This window comes from Urocitellus parryii, chromosome 7 (genome assembly GCF_045843805.1).
Source record: "Urocitellus parryii isolate mUroPar1 chromosome 7, mUroPar1.hap1, whole genome shotgun sequence".
In the NCBI taxonomy this organism is placed as follows: Eukaryota; Metazoa; Chordata; class Mammalia; order Rodentia; family Sciuridae; genus Urocitellus; species Urocitellus parryii.
The window spans coordinates 126137870-126161001 of record NC_135537.1 but is presented as its reverse complement, the minus strand read 5'-3'; the positions used below and the strand labels follow the sequence as shown (position 1 = coordinate 126161001).

The following is a 23132-nucleotide window of genomic DNA, read 5'->3' as shown; positions in this document are numbered from 1 at the left end:
AAAAAAGTAATTGAATGGTAACAGTGGTCAAGAAAGACAAGACCCAGCTTTTCACTTTCACCCTGACTCACCTCCCCTCATGGCCTGTCTGATGGTCAGTGTCCTAATGTCCACAGAAAAAGACAGGCAGCTGCAGGATCCTGGATGGCCACGGATTAAAGTTAAATATAATCCCAATTCGCCTGATCCGTGGAGTCACTGTACCCATCACACAGGAAAATCTGAGATGAAAATAACAATTCCACACACCTCTCCTCTCTTCTTATGGAATCTGCCTTCCTGGGTTTCACTTTCAAAGTGTGAGAGAGATAAAGGAATTTTGCAGTTCATTAGAGGAGAAGAAAGGAACTGACTTCAGGTCCTTTGAAAAGCACTCTGTGGCTAGGCTCAGTGCAGTGTGTGTAGAGATCCAGGCACCATCTGGCACAAGAGGCAGAGACCCACACGTTGCTCTGATGACAACTCTTTTCTTTGTATGGCACTGTTTTTGGGCTCTCCGGAATGTGGCCATTCCCTGGCATGTTTTATGAGAGCAAGTGACTTCTAAAATAGAAGAGTGTGACCCCACTCATTGCAAGAGTCAGGTGCAAAGCTAATGTGCTTTGTTCAGACACTTGTCATTCTTAAGAAATAATGTGCTCCAGGTTGTGTCACAGAGAAAAGCCAGAGAAACAAAAGGCCCATGAAGTCCCTTCTTTGCTAGAAATGTTCTGTTGACACTGAATTCATTTTCTAAATGTATAGTAATACCCTCACTGTCCGCTGTCCCATTATTTTTATTTTGTTATATTGGATGTGTTTTTTGTCAACTGCCTTTGGTCTGTCTTTGGTCAGCCTGAGAATTCAGGTTCAGAAACAGAATTAACTTTGGATACCTCATTGGACCGCCCAGCCTGCAAGTTCAGAGTCTACGTATTGAGTTGCTGAGTATTACAAAGTTAGACCAATGGTATAATTTTCACAGCTTTATTGAGGCATAATTTGCAGGCCTCAAAGTCTACGCATGACAAGCATACAATTCAATGATTTTTAGTAAATAGGTGTTGTTCAAGCATCATCTCAATCCAGTTCTGGAACATTTCCCTCATACTATTTGCAGTAAATCTCTACTCCCATCTCCATCCCTGGGCATCCACTGATCTGTTGGCTGTCTCTCTGTCTTTTTGGGCATTTCATTTAAATGGAATAACAATATATAATTTTTTGTGTCTGGCTTTTCTTTCACTTAGCATAATGTTTTTTAAATTCATCTGTTTTTGTACCACGGTCATCATTTCATTCCTTTATAATGCTGAAGAGTATTCTATTGCATGAATTTATTACGTTTTGTTTATCCATTCATTGTTGGCAGGCATTTGGCTTGTTTTTAGCTTTTTACTGTTAAAAATACTGCTGACATGAACAAGGTCAATAAACAAGCAGATTTATTTCTCTTGGAGGAATAAATAAATTCATAAGAGAAGAATTTCTGAATCACCTGCTAAGCTTTACTTTTTAAGAAACTTTTAATCTGTCTTTCAAAACGGCTATCCCGTTTGACATTCCCACCAGCAATGTAGGAATTTTCCAGTTTTTCTGCATCCTCACCAATACTTATCATTGTTGTCTTTTGGATTATAGCCATTTTAGGGCTGTGTAATGATATCTCATGGGGGGTTTAATTGACATTTCCCTAGTGACCAAGGATTATGACCATCTTTTCATGTGCTTATTGCCCAAAAGGCACATTTTGAAGTGAGACCAGTAGAACTCTGCATCCTTTTTGTAAAGTGCCAGAAATAATCTTAAAATGGAGGTTTATTTTATTGCCATTAGTAAAATAGTCCCAGGAAGATTAAGTAAATTCAATGATTGATAGATTCATTTATGGATTTATTCCCATTTCATAAATAGTTACTGTGTACTTACATGTACCAGGAGCTATATGCTAGGCTCTGAGATGAAATAATAAATAAGAGATAGCTCTGCTTTGTGCATCTCACAAGAGTACATTCAGAAGATGTATGAGTAGGAGCTCATCTGCTCACTGTCTCCAGTGTTGGGGATCATGCCTAGTGAAGAAATGCCAACTATGAGTCCCTAGGGGGTGCCAACCACTAGCCAGGTGACATGATCCAAGATGAGGGGAGGAGAGAGGGTCAAGTTCAATCCTACCATGTCTGGAAAACCAATGTAGCTCCCTGTGGCTAGAGGCTTCTGTGCTGGGGGAGGGAGCAGAGCAGCAGAGAGCAGTGAACCTGGGGGAGTCGGCAGGGTCAAGATCAAGGTAGGCCTGGCAGAGATCTGCTGATGCCCTTTAGGAGGGGTGCCAGGATCAGGTTGCCCTCTGGGAAGTCCTCAGAGCTCTGTGGGGAGCAGATGGAGTGGCTGGGCTCTGAGCATCCCTTTACGGAAGCTGTGTCCGATCTCACCTGGCCTTGAACCTGGATTTCTCTGGGACTCTGCAGGGCCCACCTGTTTCACTGAGGATGACATTTGCCTTCCTGTGCTTGGCAGGTGCTACATCACCCTCACCCAGTCTCTGCACTTGACCATGAGTGGAGCTCCAGCAGGACCTGCAGGCACAGGCAAGACCGAGACCACCAAGGACCTGGGCCGAGCACTGGGCATCATGGTTTATGTGTTTAACTGCTCGGAGCAGATGGACTACAAGGTACAGGTCAACCCAGCTTTGGGAGAGATTAGGAGTCGGGTGGTAGCGCAAACCAGGCACAAGGTTTATCCACACTCTGTTGGCCCAGCTCCCCGAGGTCAAAGAGTTCAGACAAAGGGGTTTCTGTTGGCTCCTTCACAGTGAATCTGAGAATCTCTGACCCTGGAACTTGTGGGCCTCTCTGCAAACCTCATATGTGACAAGGAGGCACAGCCCCACACATTCTGATTCTACTAATGAGCTTTGTGTCCAAAGATGAGTGACTTCAACTTCACCTTGTGGATTTTCCCTTCATCATCTGTAAAATGAAGAAACAACATACACCTAAAGCCCTATAAAGTTTACTATTTGATCTAGAAGCCCAGAAAGGCTCATAGTGGCCCCGATGAAGACTCCTGTCTTTGTGTGGCACTGTTTTTGAGCTCTCTGGAATGCAGCCATTCCCTGTCATATTTTATGAGACCAAGTGTGACTTCTAAAATAGAATAGATTGACCCCACTCCTTGCAAGAGATGCCTGCAGGAGTCAGGTGCAAAGCTAATGTGCTTTATTCAACAACTTGTCATCCTTAAGAACTAAGGTGCTCCAGGTTGTGTCACAGAGAAAAGCCAGAGAAACAAAAGGCCCGTGGGGTCCCTTCTTTGCTAGAAACGTTCTGTTCACGCTGAATTCATTTTCTAAATCTGTAGTAATAGATTTCCTCACTGTCCACCATCCCATTATTTTTATTTTGTTATATTGTATGTGTTTTTTGTCCACTGCCTTACCTCCCTTTTATAAATAAGATAACTACAGTAGAAAAATAGAAACTGCTGCATTAAATATATAAATCATGTGATACATCACTTATAAAATCAGTTTACGGTAGAAATCATTTTAGAGATTTCAACGTAACTCTCGCAGTTAAAGAGTTACAGGGCTTTTTAAATGAGACTCTTCTATAACTAATAATTTCTCTCGTGTGTGGCTTTTCTGTGCAAAGACTAGCAGAGTCCTGTAGCACTCTGTGTTCTCACGGCAAGCAAACAAAACTGCCCTCCCCTGGGTCCATGTCCCCTGAATTTTAGCACAGCTGCTTTTCTTCGATGAGTGCAATCAGATAATGTTTCTTTTTAAATCAGGTTGGAAGAAAATATAGTTTCCCCCATAAAGAAATAAATTCAATCTTAAGGATGATTTTTAAGTTTCTAGATTCTTGTACAGTGGAGAACTGGCCATATGGCTGCAATGAGTAGTTTCCCCAGGGGAAAGTTCTAAAAGGCATACTTATTTTGATGTAGAAGATGCGCTGTATTGATGAAGACAATCAGTGGACATCTTCAAAGCCACACCTAGCGTAGCAAACAGAAGAGATGAGTTGACTACATAACCAGGGATCACCAAGGCCATTTCACCCAATTCACTGAGCCCTAACCCCACTCAATCCTCTCAGAGTACAAGGTAGGAGGAGGAGTGGTTCCTTGGTTCATTTGAACTATGAGAGAAGCTTCAGCCATCAAATCTAGACCAGACACAGAGCAGAGCAATATCAAAAGGTACAGTCTTAATGCCACACACCAGAATAAAGGTGACCCATGCTGGGCACCAAATATCCCTGGTAGCCGGACAACCTCACTAAGCTGTTCTCAAGCCTCCTTGTCCCTTGGTCATTCAGGAGTTACTTTTGATTGTGAAATCAAGCTAATTTGTTGGGTACTGCTCAGCATGGGTTGGGCATTGTGGAAGGATAACCAAAAATAGATGATGTTTCATCCTGACAAATCTGCAGCTGGAGTCACCCCAGAAGCAGTCGTAGGGGACTTCCCACAAGGGAGTGCCCCAAATCATCCCAACATGGGGCTGGATGGGATTCCAAAGAAAGAAGGCACTGAAGGCTAGGGGTGCAGCTCAGTGACAGAGCACGTGCTCAGCAAGCACAAAGCCATGAGCTCACTGTGTCAATTCCCAGCACACAAGAAAGAGAGGGAGGGAGAAAAGAAGGGAGGAAAGGGAAGAGGAGAGGGCACTAAATGCCCTGGTGATCAATCCAAAATATTCATTAGAGGAACTCAAAGTGCAACAACTTCTCCTGACAGCAAGAGAAAAAGGGTGTTCTGCCTAAGAGTGTCTTTGGCAAGGGGGTCAATACATGGAGTAATTTATATGAAGGTTTAAGGAATTTTTGATCAGAGCTGAAACCAGTTTCTTTCAGTGTTTTGAGCGATAATCTAAACACTATTATCAGTGACTGGGAATGTTCGAAGCCCCTGCAATGGCTCAGGCCTGCTGGATACGTCCTGCAGCTGGCTAGGTCACACAATGGCCAAGGCAATTAACCACTATTTTTGGTTAGGACAAAGAAAGAAAGTAGGGGGAACCATGAACCCTACAAATGATACAGATAAGGAAATATATAGATAGATACATTCATACATGATTGATGGGTTATACATGGTGAATGGTTGATTGATAGATCAGATAAATAGAAGATAGATGGGTTACTAATAGATGATAGGTCAACCAGAAAGATGGATAGATAGGTCAGGCGATCAGGAGGGCCAAAACGCATGCTAAATAATCAGAGGAGCTGATTAGCACCCAGACGGCACAATCCTGGGTGCTAATGTGTACTTTACAAGCTCCAAGCCGTGGAACATTCCAGAACACAGGAAATCCACAGATGGTGCTGATGACATTAAGGAGCACATGAGATCTGGGGCATGGCATTTTAACACACCTAACCCATTACAGCATCAGCCTTGAAGCCAGGACCGAGTTTTACATGGAGACAATACCAGTCTCTACACCCTCAGTCTGCCTTGACACCCTGAGCTCTTCTTGCAGGAGCTGGCCATATAAATTCCATTCATGGCTCTCTAGAGTAAAAGCTAGAAGAAATAAGCATGCAACAATGGCCGACGTTCCTTAGGGAGCATTGGGGGAGCAGAAGAAAGGTGATGAGTAAAGAAGGAAAGGACCAGAAGCTATTGAGAGAATCTAATTTTGAAGAACTAGGCTGAGAAAGACCTTTCACTCCTGCAGAATAGGAGTAAAAACAAATATATATATATATGAATTAAGTTGGGGAGACTGGAAGGAGGAAAGGTCTTTGGTGAGAACATTGCAGAGGATAGCACAGCAAACAGAGCAGCTGAAGAGTTTAGTTTGGGCAGTAGTTGTAGACCCTCTCATGTCCCCCCGTGCCTCAGGAGTTCAATAAGGGGCATCTGCCCATTTAGCTCCATGAGGATTAGATGTGCCGGGGGGACTGGTATGGCCACAGAACAGTATTAAGATGTGGGGGAAAGGGGAAGTCATTGCTTTCCTCTATAGATACCTCATAAATCTAGCCTCTGTCTCTAGAAACGGTTGCAGTTTTAGTGCTGAGATGCTCTGGATATTACAGTAGCCAATACTTCACCCCTGACCTCAATTTGAAGATGCTATTGGAGAAACATCGAATGGTGTTTGAACCTGAGACTGTCTGGAATTACTCTGAGCCTTCTGAGCCTCAGACTCCCTGGAGACTCCCAACTCCCAAGGCTTCTAAAACATGACCCTGCCTCAGCTCTCCACCTAACTCTCTGATCTCTTGGTCTCCCAATCACATTTACAGGTCATTTTTCATAATGTCCGTTTTTACGTAATGCACACGTCTGTTCTCCAACTTCACCCAAGTTCTAGTTCAGCCTGTGACGAGGCAGCAAACATCTCCATTAGGATGTCTTTCTCTTGTATTGTGATTAACACTTCTGTTCCTGCCAGGTCAATCCCTCCCATCCCTTCAGTAAAAATGGTTTCAATTTCTCTGAGGTCCAGCTGAACACCTGGGCCACCCTGGCCATTTGGTGTCCTTCCTCCCCCAGTGCTGGCCTGTCAGCAACACTGAAGCTCCCTACAGCATGCCCCTCACCTCCAGGCTTTTGAACCCTGTCCTTCTGGCCTGTATCTCTGTCCAGAAGTTCCCTGTCTCATGGCCTGGTGAGGTCGCTGCCTAGCTAATAACACCATGAGTATGTGGGGTGAACAAATGGGGTCGTGTGGCATCCGGGCTTCTGCGACAGGTCCTCAGGGAGTAATGAGTGGGGTGACAAGCATCTACCTATAGAAAGTCTACTTTTGAAAATTTTATATCTTAGGTTTCCATTTGATGAAAGGGATCCACAACTTTAAAAAGCTTTTAAAAGCATGAATGTTGGTTCCTGAATTTCTACTTAGTTTTTGCACCACTTACCAGGTTGAGACATACAGACATACAGATAGATAGATAGATGGACAGACAGATGGATGGGTGAATGAGGATGGGTGGATGGACAGATGGATGGACAGACACATAGGTAGTAGGTAGATAGATAGAAAATATTTACCTATATGATTATTTGAGAATGATATGGAATAATGTAAAGCACACAAACCCAGTGCCTGGAACTCACTTCACCTGCTCAGAGATATAACCTTTGACTACTCAGTCTGAATCACTATGTTGCCCTTATTTTAAGATTCCCAGGGGGCTTACCCCTATCTGATTTTTTTTTTTGCTGTTATAGAATGTAAGCCCCCAAGAATAGAGTCTTTGTCTTCTTGATTGCTGATTCTTCATAACGTAGAATATTCTCTGGCAGATAGTACATACCCAATAAATAGTTGTTGAATGAATAGATGAATCTATCCATTTCGGGAGCTTAGGAAGAGGTGGGAGTTGTTTTCCTTCTTTCTTTAAAGACTGCTCCACATCCAACCTGGTTTATGTGGATGTTTGATTCTGTCAAAATGATACTTTAATCATGTTCTCTGCTCCAAACCTCCTCCAAAGATCCTTTATAATAATTCAAGACTTTTTATAACCAGGACTCTCTTTAGTAATTCAATTTTCCATCCAAATTGGCACCTTTATTTTTCCCTGGACACATCATTTATTTAGCTCGTTTTCCTTCCATTATCTTTCCTCCTTCTGGAAACTCTTTCCTCTCTTATGCTGCCCACACAGATACAAGCCAGCATTTCCCATGTGTGTTCTGAGGCATAGAGTTCTGCAAATTCTGGTACTTGGGTCTTCTGACAATGTTCTTATGATCTTCCCACTAAAATGATGTTTGCCAGAATAAAGCAATATTTTTGTTGCAGAACTTCAAAACCTTTAAAATTTTAGTGTGTGTAATTGTTTTTATATTTTTTTTGTATCAAAGATTGAATACAGAGGTGCTTAACCACTAAGTCACATCCTCAACCCATTGCTTTTTTAAAATTTTGAGACAGGGTCTCACTAATTTGCTCAAAACCTCACAAAGTTGCCAAAGCTGGCTTTGAACTTGCCATCCTCCTGCCTCAGCCTCCCAGCCATTGGGATCACAGGTGTGCACTACCATGCCTGGCTCTGTATGTGTGTGTGTGTGTGTGTGTGTGTGTGTGTATGTGTGTGTGTGTGTTTTCCTGTGCTGAGGATTGAACTGGGGCCTCACACATACTAGACAAGTGCTCTACCATGAAGCTATCCCCTCAGCCTACTAGTGCATAATTGTAATCTAGAAAAAGTGAGTTCCGGAACACAGGCCCTGATTCCAAAACCTTTCTTCAAGGAACATCTAGTGTTTCATGAAATAAATTTTTCAAAGTGCTTTGGTACTACCTCTTTGGCAAAACTGGAGCACTTGGATCCATTCCTCTCTGAACTCTGTAACATTAGTGCTCTGTATTACCCATTGGAATTCAGAATTCATGTAGCATTCCCCCCCACCCCGTTATTTATATACATTGCCTCTGCAACTTCCCTGAAAGTTCTCAAAGGGTCTGAGCTTGCCTGTATCTAGCACATGATCTATGCATAGAGCTGACAGTAAGAAAATCCCCACCGAATAAATGAATGGGACTTCCACTAAAATTGCGTTTTCCCAGCATTTTAAGGTTGTCATCTTGCCAGTGACCTTGAAAGCATCTTCAGTTTTACATGGGCATTGTGTATGGTATTGCTCTACAGTTGACTACTTTGCATTAAATGTTAGAACACTTTTTTTTTACTTTTAGGACAAAAATGCCTTCTTCCCTTTGAAATTCTTTGCTTGCTCACCTCCCATCTGAAAGATTATTTTCCACACCTCCAGCTCCCCACCACTCTGGGGAAACTTGGGTAGTCCAGCCTGAATTTAAAGATACAGACATAAACTTTTCCATCAGTGCATGCCAAAGACTGAGTGGAAGGCTTTTTGTCTATATGGTGTAAGAAAAAAAAATCATCTTTTATTCATTTCCTGGGAGTTTGAAAGCTGCAGAATCCACAGTCATGCAACCTTGATGACATTTGAAAGAGATTTTTTCACTCAAGTGTCTTGTAAAGGTTCTGTTTGATTCTGCGGTTTATGCTGACACACCATCGCCATCAAAAATTTAATTGTTCTTGAAAATTTAATACAAGTCTCTGACCGGGGGTTTTCAGGGCACTGGACATATCTATAATAAAGAGGATGGAAGAAGTCTTTAGGTGGGCATTGATAAGCCTGGAGCTGTTGATGATTTAATCCTTGTCTATTTCCTTGCAGTCTTGCGGCAACATCTACAAAGGCCTCGCTCAGACTGGTGCCTGGGGCTGCTTTGATGAGTTTAATCGAATCTCTGTGGAGGTCCTGTCAGTAGTGGCAGTGCAGGTATGGGACTAGAAGTTGGGGGAGAAGTTGGGGCAGCCCTGTGGTCTTCATGTGGAGCACTGTGGCCTCTGTTTTCAGCCTCCCCTCAGAACCACTTCCCTTCCTCCTTACCATTGCATGCCCCTTCCTGTACCCTATAAAATCAGGTCTGAGGAAGGCTCTTCTCCAATATAAGTACCCTGCCCTTATCCTCCAAAGTGCATCCATTTTCTGCCCACCAGAGTGTTTTCTTCTCTGTAAAATGAGGGTAAGCAATGTCTGTCTTAAGTGCTTCACAGAAATGCAGAAAAGATCAACCAAAATGGCAGAGCCTGCTCTTTAGAAAGACTATATTTTAGCTATAGACCAGGATTTAGATTTCATCTCTTTCATATTCTTGTCAAAGTCTATCAATACAGCTTAATTCACTCAATGTTACGTGAATGAGGAGTTTAGCCTCAATATTGTTCAATGAAGTTGATTTTTGGTCAAGTTTATGTCAGCATACCATTTGTCTTCCAAGTCATCCATTAAGTGTTTATTGAACACCTACAGAATAGTAATCACTGTGCTAGACAGGGGTGGAGCTGCCCAGGTGAATAGAACTTGACTCCTAACTTCAAAAAAAAATAATAATTAGTTCTTGAAATAGACATAAATACTTGCAATATTCAAGAAATGCTAGAAATTGAATTCTGACTCATATATAGGACAAGACGTCCAAATATGTTGTCTTCAAGTCAGTCAGAGGGATGCTGGGATTTGGGTAGGGATTGCACAGACAATGGAAGCAACAGATGAGAGGAAAGCAGAAGGTGAAAAACCCTTCATTAAAACTCTTTTCTGTACCACACACATTTCATGTATCATCTCTCATATCCCTACAATAGCTCTACTATTCTACCCATTCTATAATTAGACAGAGATTAGAGAAGAAAAGCAACTTGCCCAATGTCCCACTATTAGAAAATAGCAAGATTAGGATTTGAACCTGGCACCCCCCACCATGTCATCCAGCTGTAAATCTGGACATGTCTGGTATCTATTAATTAAAATGCTAGAAATGATCAGACTGGAGAGATAGGATCCAACCAGATAGGAGACAGACTTCAATGTCTGCTGTAGTAGGCATCAGGTAACCTCTGAGGATTTCTGGGAGGAATATTATCCTTTATTTAGCAGAAATTTTAAGGAGGGGCTGGATAGAAGAAGGATGGAACTCAAGTCACGGGCCTCTCACCAGTGTCTTTATTGTAGCTGCAAAGGTGCCAATTTCCCGGGGCCTCCCCATCACTAAGATGAAGCCTATCCTTTTCCAGAACAATTTTTTGCACCTCTTCCTGTAAGCCAAGTATTCTCTTTCCTGCTGGCGGCACCTGGTTCCCTTCCTTACCTCCACAGGGCAAAGCCACAGAAGCTTCACTGAGGTGCTTAGAACAGTGGTGTGCCCATTGGTCCTAGTTTGTGCCCACACACCAAACAATCAAAAGTGGTTGCACTTTCCTCTTTATTTGTTTTTATTTCCAAAGCATTATGTATATAGTACAGAAAAAGAAAACTAGCTATGAGAGATTCTTTAGTCTCTATAGGTCTCTGTAGAGTTCTTTCAGGGCCAGACAAAGGAATAAAAAAAAATATTCATCTTGACTAACATGACTTTTTAGGCAAGAACACAGGATTGAGGAAAAGGTTTTAAGAACAGGGGTAGGATGGGGTGTCAGGCAGGTCATCCACAGTAGGGGAAACCAGTTAAGTCAGGCCTGCCTGCCCTGGTAGGAACCAACCTCATTCCACATAACTACCCCAGGCTGTGACCCTCTCACTGTCCCTGACACTGGTAGGCTGGACTGGAAGCTGTGGACAGGGCACTGAAGCAATCTCGAGGCTGAACAGAGGTAGAATTCACACCATCAGCTATTTCCAGACCCACCCTCATCTCTAGCTGCCACTGGGAGCCTTAGGCAACCGGGAGGCTCTGCAAGGTCCCTCCACTTCCTCCCTCCAAGGTGACCAGTCTTTCCACCTCTCACATTTGATAGCCTGTGGACCCTTCAGTCACTCACTGACCCTTGTCCAGACTGTTCCTTGATAAACCTTCTGGAAATTGCCCAAATGCAGGACTAGGTTCCAGCGGTGAGATAAGGTTTTCCTTCTCCTTAGGTTTGCTCTATACAGTGGGTTCTCGTAGGGGAAGGAAGACAAATGGGTCACCTCAATACTCCCGTGGACTGAAACCCTCATTCAGGTTGGCTCGGAAGAACTGATTGTGTGCATCTTAAGGATGTCACATGGGCATAACTTGAAATGAGCCAAAGAGGAGTATTTCCATCATGAAAACTGCCAAATTCTACAAATCAAGGCACTTTTGTTTCCCCACAGAGCCAGTCAGGTGAACCATCTGCCAGCACACCTCTGCCTTGCAAAGATGTGGGCTTGATGTTGCCAGATCTTTTCAATTTTGGAGAAACTAAACATTCAGATTTTTATAAGAAACTCTATCAGTCTGTTTTCTATTATTATAACAACACACCTGAGGATAGGTAGCTTTATAAAGAAAAGATTTTTAATTTGCTCACAATTCTGGAGGTTCTAGGACTTGCACCTGGTGACATCCTTCCTACTGAGTCCCAAGGTAGCAGAGGACATCACATGGAGATAGATGGAGAACACACATGTATGTGTCTTCTGATCTCTCTCCCCCTCTTCTGAAAAGTTACCCATTTTCAATCATAGGGCTTCACCCAATGACTTTATCTGATTCTAATCACCTGCCAAAGTTCCTACTTCTGAACACTAGGGTTGGACAAAGTGTCCACCCTCTCCATACCTCACAATGGGGATTGGATTTCAGCACATGAGTCCTTGAGGAACACACTCAACTAATACCCTAGCCATAGCAGAAATCAAACATGTTTTCCAGCTATTTCCACTTTTGGTGGCCACTTCACAACCTGAAACCCTGATGCCCTGCAATATCTGTTTCCATTTTTGGTGGAGGTGGGGGGTTGCTAATTCACTCTGGGTTGTATGTGTCAAGTAAAACAAGGAAAATAACCCTTTCTTGGAGTATGAATTCCAGCCCTAGATTGGATTCTGAAGATCTGGAGAGAAGCCAGAGCTTTATCACCACGCTGGCCATTGGGAATGATCTTGTGTCCGTCCATTACATTGTGGCTCCTTCCACTGCATCCTTACATCTTCCACTGCAGATATTTAGTGCCTATCTTCTTTTATTTGTATACTCTCTTGCCTACCATCCTCTGTTATCTCTACTGTCCTTCGGGTCTACCTCTTTCATCTTTGCATTTATGATCTCCTACACCTTCCCCTCTGGCTGCTTGCCACAGATTTCAAAGGACATCTCTTGTTCTCACTAGCCAGGTTGCACTGCTGTGCCTGATGTCACTCAAGTCCAGGACCATTCATCATGCTTCATTGCACGTATGGAGGGGGTGCACTCCCAGCATGATGCTCAGGGGTGGGTGTTGCCAAAGTCTGTATCAGTATGCCCCTCAAGAGGCCTCTTCTCAAGGTGTCCCCCAGGGACTCCAGAGGAAAATCAGAAAGAGAACAGTGAGAACCAGACCGGGGTCAGCATAGAGCCTGTCTTGGTCTCCAGAGGTTGTATAAGCAAGCTCCATGTGCAATTGGGATTTTCAAATACAGATTTTTAAACTGCAAAATGAGCCATTCAATGGAGTAGAAAGTGGCTCAATATGTAGGCTTTGAAATCAGTCTTCCAATATTCAATTCTGACTCTGTCACTTACTAGCTGTGTGACGTTGGGCAAGACTGTGTCTTAAGTTTCACATCCGTAAAATAAGTGAATCATTAGATCTACTCAAGCAATTGTAAAAATTTTTAAATGAGTTAACGTCCAGAGCAAATAAATCATAGCCCTACATACAGTAGATACTCAATAAATGTTATCATGATGATGGTAATAATGGTGATGGTGCTGTTAGCAATGATGATGGTGATGGTGATGGCAGCTGTGATAACAGTAATGGTGGTGATAATCAGGGTGATGATGATGGTGTGAAGATGGTGGTGGTGATGATGGTGGTGATGGTGGTGATGATGGTGAAGATGGTGAAGATGATGGTGAAGACTGTGGAGATGATGGTGGTGATGGTGGTGATAGTGGTGAAGATTATGGTGATAGTTGTGATGGTGGTGATAGTGGTGAAGATTATGGTGATAGTTGTGATGGTGGTGATAGTGGTGAAGATGGTAATGATGATAGTGAAAATGGTGGTGATGGTGAAGATGGTGGTGATGATGGTGAAGATGGTGGTGATGATAGTGAAAATGGTGGTGATGGTGAAGATGGTGGTGATGATGGTGAAGATGGTGGTGATGGTGGTAATGATGGTGACAATGACAGTCATGCTAATGATGATGGTAGTGATGATGATAGTGGTGGCGATGATTGTGGTAACAATGATGACAGATGATAATGATAGTCATGGTGGTGTTTAATGATAATGTGATATAATGTGGAGGTTGTAATAATGATAGTAGTAGTGGTAATGATGATGGGGAAGTAGTGATAAGGGTGATTACTGTCATTATAACCTGAACACTGCAATAAAGGGATTAAAGTGAAGTGGATGACTGGGACATATGGGAAAAGGAAGGAAGACCCACATCCTGGTTCCTCAGGTCTCCTTACCAGCCTCACCTTTTCTCACCTGGACCATCTTAAAGCTATCTTACCAAACTTAACCAAGCACTCACAGTAGAGACTGGGCTCAACACTCATTGGCCCCACTACTTGGTAGACAATGAATTTTCCTGATTTTGAAACTGCTCCACACAAGGTCTGTCGTGGGTATTCTGCAATCAGTTAATTCCCTTTTGTTTCTGGAATTAAGTGAAATAAGTTTAACCTGGAATCCCCGGACGTTGTCACTCACACTCTGGTCTAGGAACACACCCATAGAGACATCCTCAAGAAAGTAGTCTGACAACAGCTCGGGTAAAGTCTGAGCTGGTAACATTTAAAAATCGTATACCCATCCAAGGAGAAAATTGCACTTAATTATTCACACAGTAATCCAGGCTGGCATATTGGTTCAGAAACTGCACCAGCTGCCGACAGTTCTTCTCCGCCACCCTCCCTCTCCCCTTCTCCTTTCCTCACCCGTCTGTGCTCTTCTTCCCAGTAGCTACCACAAAAGTGATTGTACTTCAGTGTCTTTGTTGGTGGATATTTTCATGCCTCTGTCAAATTGGTCAAACAGAATTGCATATCCATTTGGGAAAAAAAAAAATCTCAGTGTGGCCATTCCAAGAGAAATTACTCTGCTGTTTTTAAAATGTATCAGATACTATTTAATTCTTTTCAGAGACTCTTTATTATTGTTGCAATCAGCTTTCTAGACCTTGGATCATCGGAGCCCTGAGACATCTGTCACTGGAACACACCCCAGCATCTTGTACCTCCAAACCCCTGTCCAACCCCACCTCCATGTTCTTTAGTTAGGTATCCCTGCCCCTTCCTTCTCTCCCCTACAAGTTCAGATTGTGGGCTAGGCTGAAGCAGGAAGCAGCTAGAAGCAGAAGATCAGCTTGCAAAAGAGCTGTACAAATTTGTAGAAAAGTTGCAAAAATGTTACAGATAAAGTCCCTCTATATCCCTCCCCCAGCCTCCCGTACAGCTAACATCTTAGCTAACATCATAGCACACTTCCAAGTACTCCAGGCACAGAACAAGTGCTCTGATCTCAGAGCCAAAGGAATTTCGCAAGTAACACACTTTATAAAGGAACTTAAGTTCTAATGTAAAACACATGCATGTGCATGTGCATGCATACACACACACACACATGCACACACAGAGATATGAAAAAAATGTACAAAGGAGTGAGTGGGTTGTGCTTCCTGAAAGCAGTATACTCCAGTCATTGCAATGGGAATTATGAAGTGAGCCAGGCAGGATTTTAATAAAACATGACATCTGGGGTGAAGGCTTGAAAAAATAACGCCCATGGAAGGGCCACAGAATGGGCACTTCCCTAGAATCAAAGGGTCAAAGTAGAAGGCATGGAGAAAAAAAACTGAGAGCATATACATAGTATAGGGCCAACCTGTGACCTCCTTAACTTATGTCACATAGGACAACCTAAATGCTTCACTGCATGAGTCAGAGGTAAGGCCCTAGCCTGTGGGGGAGGAGGCAGGAACAAGAATTTGATCACCAGCTTCAGGTCTAAGAGGGAAGGCAGCCTTCTCAAGTCAGAAAGCAGGCCCTGGTGGTCAGAAGAGCACAAGGGGCTTGTGTGGATAAGAGGTCTGATGTGAAACCAGGGCTGGCCTGCCACAGGATCATCACATTAACAAGCCCCCTGTGATTCCTACATATAATGAACTGGAGACTGGTGCCACAGCCCAGTCGTCTTAACCCAGGCTGCATGTTAAAATTGCCTGGGTAGTTCTGGAACAGCCTCCACTCCCAAAAGATTGTGATTTAATCGGTGAAGGGTAGGACTTAGGCATTGGTATTTTAAAGACATGGTTTGCATGTTCAGCAAACTTTAGGACCTGGCTAAGTGGGGGGGGGGGGCTATCAAATAAGAACCCATCATTGAGAACTGTAGAGTGTGGGTTCACATCACAAACCCCAAGACTGGGCCCAGTTGGTGCTGACTGGTCATCTGCAGAGACAAGACTTCAGGCTGGGTAAGGCGGAAGGAGGTGGAAGACTCAGCCTGATCTAGGGAAAAGCTGGTGTGTGTAGAGATCTAACAATTGACCAGACTTCAATAGTTCTCAAACTTGAATACACATCTGGACCACCTGGAGGGCTTGTTAAGATGCACCTGTTTGAACTCACTCCTCCAGAATTTTTTATTTGTTCTATCTTGGATGGGGGTAGGAATTTGCATAGGAATTTGATTGGGTCCAGGCACGTGCTGTAGATGGTGGCAAGTCACTGATATCTTCTTGGTCTCTATCTCCCAATCATGGGAAATAACTATTAATGTTGTGGACTGAGAATTCTCTGTTGCAAAATTCTGTCCTGTGCGCTGTAGGATGTAGAGGAGCATCCCTGGCCTCTATTGGATGGATGCTGGCAGCATCCTCACTTCAGTTATGACAGCAAAAATGGCTCCAGACACTGTCACATGGGGGTGGCATATAAAATCTCCCTCCGTTGAGATTGCTGATCTCTACAAAGATTTCCACATTGTTTGTTTTTTTAAACTGGTTAATAAAATAATTTTTGTTATTTTGTAGAAATCATAATAACCAGGATTATTTTCAGAGCAAATCACATTACTCTGAAAATGTATGAGAGTCATGCTCCACATAGCAACGTATCAGCCTATGACAGACAGTATATATGACAAGAGTCTGGTAAGATATCACCTTATGGCATTGCACCCATCTTAGTTTGGATAAGTACGTTCTGTGATGGTCATGCAAACATGAAATCATCTAATGGCATAGTTCTCAAGTTATCCCCCTGTCATTAAGTGACCAGTAACTATATCTGATGAGGTCCTAGTATATGACTGGCATGGTGCTTTTTTTTTGGTAGAAGGGGACTTGGTGAAAAGCAAGTGCTTTGGCACCAGATTGCATGATTTTCGATAAGGGTTTCCCACTTACCAACTGTTGGATAGCAGCCAGACTTCCTGTTTTTCTCAGTTAACCTCTTATTTTGAATTTTAGATTTATAGAATTTTAAATTTATAGAAAAGTTGCAAAAATGTTACAGATAAAGTCCCTGTATATCCCTCCCCCAGCCTCCCGTACAGCTAACATCTTACATAAGCAACATAAGCAACAGATGGTTTCTTAACTGCTTTCTGCCTCAGTTTCCTAATCTATAAAATGAGGATCTAAGACCAACCCATCTCATACAGCTGTTGAAAGTTTTGAATGGAATAATTTAGGTAAAATATTCAGAAGCACCTGGTACTCATCAAGTGCTCAAACTATTTTCAGTTATTATTTTTTATCATTCCCTGTGGCTTTAAAATCTGCAAAAATGGACGAGTCTGTATGGAGAAACAGACCCCCGTGAGTGCAGAGAATATCTAGCAGCTTTAGCTGTCAGTCTGTGTCTACCTACATGTGTGTGTACTTCCTCCTGGCTGAGATTGCATTGAATCCAGTTTTCCAGCCCACCTGCTTCTCTCCACCGACATCCTGAAGCTTCTGGACTTTGTTTCAAAGTTTGGACTTTATCCATGACTTCTGGACCCTGATCACTATCACATGGCAATGGTTTGTCCTGAGGAAAGTCCTGGTAAAAGGTCTCCACCCTACGTGAGCCAAGCTAAAGGAAATGTCTGTGAGCACCAATGCTTCAACATTAACCACATCCTCCAGTCTGTTCAGCATTCTCCCTCCAGGGGCCCCCTACAGAATTTTACACAAAAGCACAGATGCCTCCAATTCAAAAGCGCATCGTAAATTCTTGCTGCGTGTGGTTTCTGGGCTTTGGTGTTTGCGGAGAGAATGCTGAGTCAGAACCAACAGCAGAAAGGGTCCTGGGCTCTGGCCTTTAGTCTACACCCAGAGGTAGCAGAGCAATTTGTAAATGCTAATTAAACTCACTTCCCTGCTCCCTAGCCACCACGATAGTGCTCTGTATATTTTATAGATGGGAGGACTGGCCACAAAGGAGGAGACCAACCTTTACCAGCCATACAACTTGCAGAGTGAGAAGGACGACATGGGTCTCCCCAGCAGACCTGGGCTGAGCTGTGAGCCCCACACAGATCAGCAGAGCTCAATCTGTTTGGCCAGTGTGCTGGGTGCTAGAGACAGCCTCTGCCAGGATGGCATTGGTATTCTGCAGGGAGAAAAGAAGTTTCACTCTCACACTAATTACTGTGAGCTCAAACGCGTTCAGTCATTAGAGCTTCACTTTGAAATGGGAGATGAATCCTAATTTCGGAGTTGTCACACATGGTGGCAAATGCTGCCCTTCTAGGTGCAGGGAGGTAGCCTTGCCCATAGATAGCTGATGGTCCAGCTGTTTTACTATTCCTCTCATCTCTCTCTCTCTCTCTCTCTCTCTCTCTCTCTCTCTCTCTCTCACACACACACACACACACACACACACACACACACTCACCTCTGCAGTCCTATCTTCACAGACATAAACTACCCTCATCTGTCCTTCCAGCCTGGAGCTTGCAGACATGCTAGAAGCTCCTTGAAAATCCTCCCACTGGTCCCCATCCCCACATTCTGGTTTTGCTCTCACAAACCCTGAAAGAGACTCGAAATTCTCAGAGACACTCTTGGGTCTGGCTGAATAAGGCTGGCTTGCAAGTGTTGGCCTTTTGACTTCCATTCCTCTGTTGCTGATCATTTTTGCATGTGTCTTTCAAAGCACCAGGTGTGAAACCAAGTGGCTGAATTTCATTTCTGCCTGTCTTCCCGCTACCATAAAAGTGATCTATAACCCATATAGCTCTGACCAGGTCAAGCTTCAGCTTCAATATCCCTCTGGCTCCAGAACTGATTTAAGAAAAAGTTGATTCTCTTTGAGAAAGGCACTTAGAGCCCTTTGGAATGGGTGCCCCAGCTTACGTGTACCATGTGGTTCCTGCCACTCCTCATCATAGACTGGATGCTCCACAAAGGAGCCACCATCTTCTTTCAGCCTGTGCATCATGCCAGAGACAAAGTCTGGGGGGAAGGTAGGGAGGAGTTGTCAAGGCAAGGACCACAACTGCAGTGACAACGGTCACATTAACATCGTCTATGTGTGCTTCTATTTTTAAGCATTTTCTGTACACCAAGCTCTTACAGACTTTATTTAATTCTTAGAACAAGCCCAGGAGGTAGGGACTGGCATCTCACCATCACACAGTGGGGGAAGAGCACAGGCCAGCATCTATTTCCCTGGACCCAAATCTGGAGCCCAGTTAGCCTTTCTGTTAACTGTGAGCAAACTTCTCCATCTCTCTGACCTTCTGTTTTAACCTAGAGTAATCAGACTGATGGGAATTAAAATGATCCCCACCAAGGATTGTAGGGAGTTAACACATAAAAAGAATTCAGGGACTGGGTGTGTAACTCAATTGTAATGTGCAAGGCTCTAAATCCAATCCCCAGCACTGGAAAATAAATAGTGCTCAGAACAGCACCTGGCATGTGGCTGGTACTAATATGCTTTAGTTATTATACAGAGGAAACCTACATTCAGAAAGAAATACCTGCTTGCTGTTCACTCTCATCCTGTTAGCTACATTGTTATAAATTTGGGTGTGGGCAGCCAAATTTCTTCTTCTTTTTGTTTTGGTAGGGGGGGCAGGGTGGGTAACCAAGGATTGAACTCAAGGACCCTTGGCCACTGAGCCACATCCCCAGCCCTATTTTGTATTTTATTTAGAGACAGGGTGGCACTGAGTGGCTTAGCGCCTTGCCATTACTGAGGCTGGCTTTGAACTCCCGATCCTCCTGTCTCAGCCTCCCAAGGCATTGGGATTACTGCGCCTGGCAAATTTCTTTTAGATACTACCCAGCACTCATCAACAAAGGGTCCAGGATGTGTTCATGGTGGCTGTCCTTCAGTGAAATGGACCACAGGGTAGTTGTTGGTGTTGTGTGTGACTGGGGAGTCCCTGAAGCACCTAGAGGCATTGTCCTCTGATTGGCCCACCAGGTAAAAAGCATCCAAGATGCAATTAGAGATAAGAAGCAGCGGTTCAACTTCCTTGGGGAGGAGATTAGCCTGAATCCTTCCGTGGGCATCTTCATCACCATGAACCCAGGCTACGCCGGCCGAACTGAGCTGCCCGAGAACCTCAAGGCTCTCTTCAGGTAAGCAGAAGCTTCGCCCCACGGGAGGGACTATTTTTCCACTGAAAATATATGATGCATATATTAGAGAAAATTCAGAACATTTCGAAAGTCGATTTCTTAAATCTGCTTTTTCTGTAATGCCATCAACAGTAAAATGATTTCTTGCTTAATTGCGTTCAGTTCCTTATGTGTGTCTTTGAATTTTATTACACTTGTAACCTATATTTGTGGCCTGTGTACAGTTTTGTATTGTCTTTTTTTTAAATTTCATAGTCTATCAACAATACTTTCTTCTATTAGATATGTTTAATGAATCTCATTTCATGACGGCATTTTTTTTTAATCAAGTACATGGCCCACAATGTAATTAACTGGTCTCTCATGGTTGAATATTAAGACTGTTTCTAACATTTAAAATAAATTCATACATAATGCTGCAGTGTACATTTTTGTATATAAATCTTTTCTTTTTTCCTGCATGCCTGATTATTTTGTTTGGCTAACATCCCAGAAGTGGAATTACTGAGTTAACGAGTAAGAACATTTTTTTAAGGCTCTTGATACACTTTGCCAAATTGCTTTCTAAAAAGCCATAGTACCAAATTACACCCCTAGTAGTGATGCATAGAAACACCTCTTTTATTTCACCCTTGCCACCATGCATATATTGCTATGTTTTTAAATCTTCCTTATTTTGATAAGAAAACACAAATGCATCTCCTAGCAGGAGTTGGAGTCTACATTCTTTTTGCAAAAACATGAGGTTTGGCCCGACAGAGGGAAAACTGAAGGGTGCTCCCAGCTTTTCTGATTTTCTGCTTACTGATTTTAGGAGAGGGAGGTAAACCATAGGGAGCTATGACACCACTGTCTCATATCTTGGAGTGAGACCCAGTGCTCTCTGCCCAGGTGAAATACACACTTTTACAGACTTCTGAAGCTTTGGGAGGCCCTGGGTCCATTAGCCCCCTCACTTTTTAAAATTTCTTTTTTGGTAGGTGGACACAATTTACCTTTATTTTATTTATGTGGCACTGAGGATTGAACCCAGTGCCTCACACATGTAAGACAAGTGCTCTACTGCTGAGCACAGCCCCAACCCCTAGCCTCTCACTTTTAAACCACTCCAGTCATGGCAAATTCCTGTCTCATGAGTAGCTTGGGTGTCTCCTCATTCAGGCAGGTCCCAACTTTGCCCAAGAGGCACTGGAAGGTTAACAACTTGTCTACACTGCCGCAGAATACTGCATTGCATGCTATTTGTTTATGCAAAGTATTTATTAAGTGAGCTTTGTGTTACAAACAATATTACAGGTAGCTTCTCTCCCCAAATAAAAATTGTGCTTTTTTTTTTTTTTTTGGTACCAAGGATTAAACCCTGGGGTACTCAACCACTGAGCCACATCCCCAGCTCTTTTTTTATATATATATATTTTTTACAGGGTCTCACTGATTTGCTTAGGGCCTCACTAAATTGCTGAGACTGGCTTTGAACTTGTGATTCTCCTGCCTCAGCCTCCCAAGTCACTGGGATTATAAGAGTGCACACCACACTTGGCTGTTCTTTTTTTTTTTTTTTAAGTAAGAATTATTCTTTACATTTTTTTCCCTAAATGTAAATGGAACTGTCTTAGTCCATTCAGGTTACTATAACAAAGTACCTAAACAATAGACATTTATTTTTCTCCATTCTAGAAGCTGGAAGTCTGAGTTCAGGTTGCCAATGTGATTGAGTTCTAGGGAAGGCCTGCTTCCAAGTCTCAGATGGCCAAGTCCTCCTTGTGTCTGCCCTCTTATTATAAGGGCACTAATCCAGTTCACAGGGGATCCTCCCTCATGACCTAACCGTTACGCAAAGGGCTTTTCTCCCAATGCCCTCATTAGGGAGGTTCGGATTTGACTACATGCATTTTAGGAGGACACAAACATTCAGACTATCGCAGTATAACACATATATTCATAGAAGAAAATTTGGGAAAAAATGAGAAAAAAATTAGTTTTAAAAACAATAAACACAAACTCTACTTTTTACATTTAATTTTTATAAAGATCCTATGAGGTAGATACTACTAGTTTCTCCCTTCTATGAGGAAAACAGATAAATTCAGCAAGTTGTCCAGGATCGTCAACCTGATTGCTAGAATTGGCCAGTAGCCTGACTAGTAAATGGAAAAACTGAAGCTTGAACCCAGAGTCTCTGTTCCTCCCCAGCCCAGTCTTGTCACCCAGAGATAATCAGCGTCACTGCTCAGCATGTCCCGTCTGCTACTGTATTGGCAGAACATTGCTGAGATCCAACTCTATATTGTTTAGTTTCTTGTCTTCACTGATTAATGTTTTCCCATGACATTTAATAGTTTTCCTTCTATAGCATGCTCTCTCATGGCCACATCACATTCTGTTGTGCAAATGTCTATTCTGACCTTCTGTCCAAGTTACCAAATAAATCTTGAGAATCTAATAAGTATCTGGTAGCTCCTTGGAATTTGAATGCAATGCAAAATATTTCAAGGAAAATTCTGGACTTGAATGAAATGATTTTGAAGTCTTTGCATCAGTGTAGGGAAAACACAGTTAAAGAATTGTAGCCATGTTAGGCTCCAATTACTTACCTAATAAACTAATAAAAATAAGTCATTTTTAAAACCAAATGCCTCTAGTGCCAGAGTTTTAAAAATCATGAAAAAAAATGTTTATATAGAGACAAAACTCTCTTTCTGTGTTCTCATACATATACCATTTTGAGTCAATGTGGAGTTAATAGGTACCTACCTTAGACCTCAGCTAGAAATTTACATTTGTTTTCAAATAAATACAGAACAAGCCCTGAGTATCTGGGATTGGGAGCATACATACATCTCAAGGATGAGGACTAAGGAGACTCTCAGCTTCTTGAAGACACCCAGAAAGAATCAATTCCTCAATCTAGGCCCCAGTCTAACCTGGATAACTTGCTTTATGGATCCATGCATTGTATAAAGTGCATAAGTCTCAAGATACAAGACCCAACTTATAGCCCAGCACCACCCCATCTGCTAACATTGTCTATCACCTTGAGTAAGACAATATGCTTCCTTTTATCCTTAATTAACTCGTCTCTAACTTGGAAA

General features: G+C 42.8%; 1 protein-coding gene across 1 annotated transcript in view; it reads left to right on the top strand.

Annotated features, from left to right (window-relative positions):
- The window catches only part of Dnah9 (dynein axonemal heavy chain 9), a 340627-nt gene that overhangs the window by 108995 nt on the left and 208500 nt on the right, over nt 1–23132 (top strand). The window contains exons 27-29 of the mRNA XM_026390513.2: nt 2497–2653; nt 9166–9270; nt 19883–20040. Of these exons, the coding sequence (XP_026246298.2) occupies nt 2497–2653; nt 9166–9270; nt 19883–20040 (420 nt within the window). The remainder of the gene's footprint in view (nt 1–2496; nt 2654–9165; nt 9271–19882; nt 20041–23132) is intronic.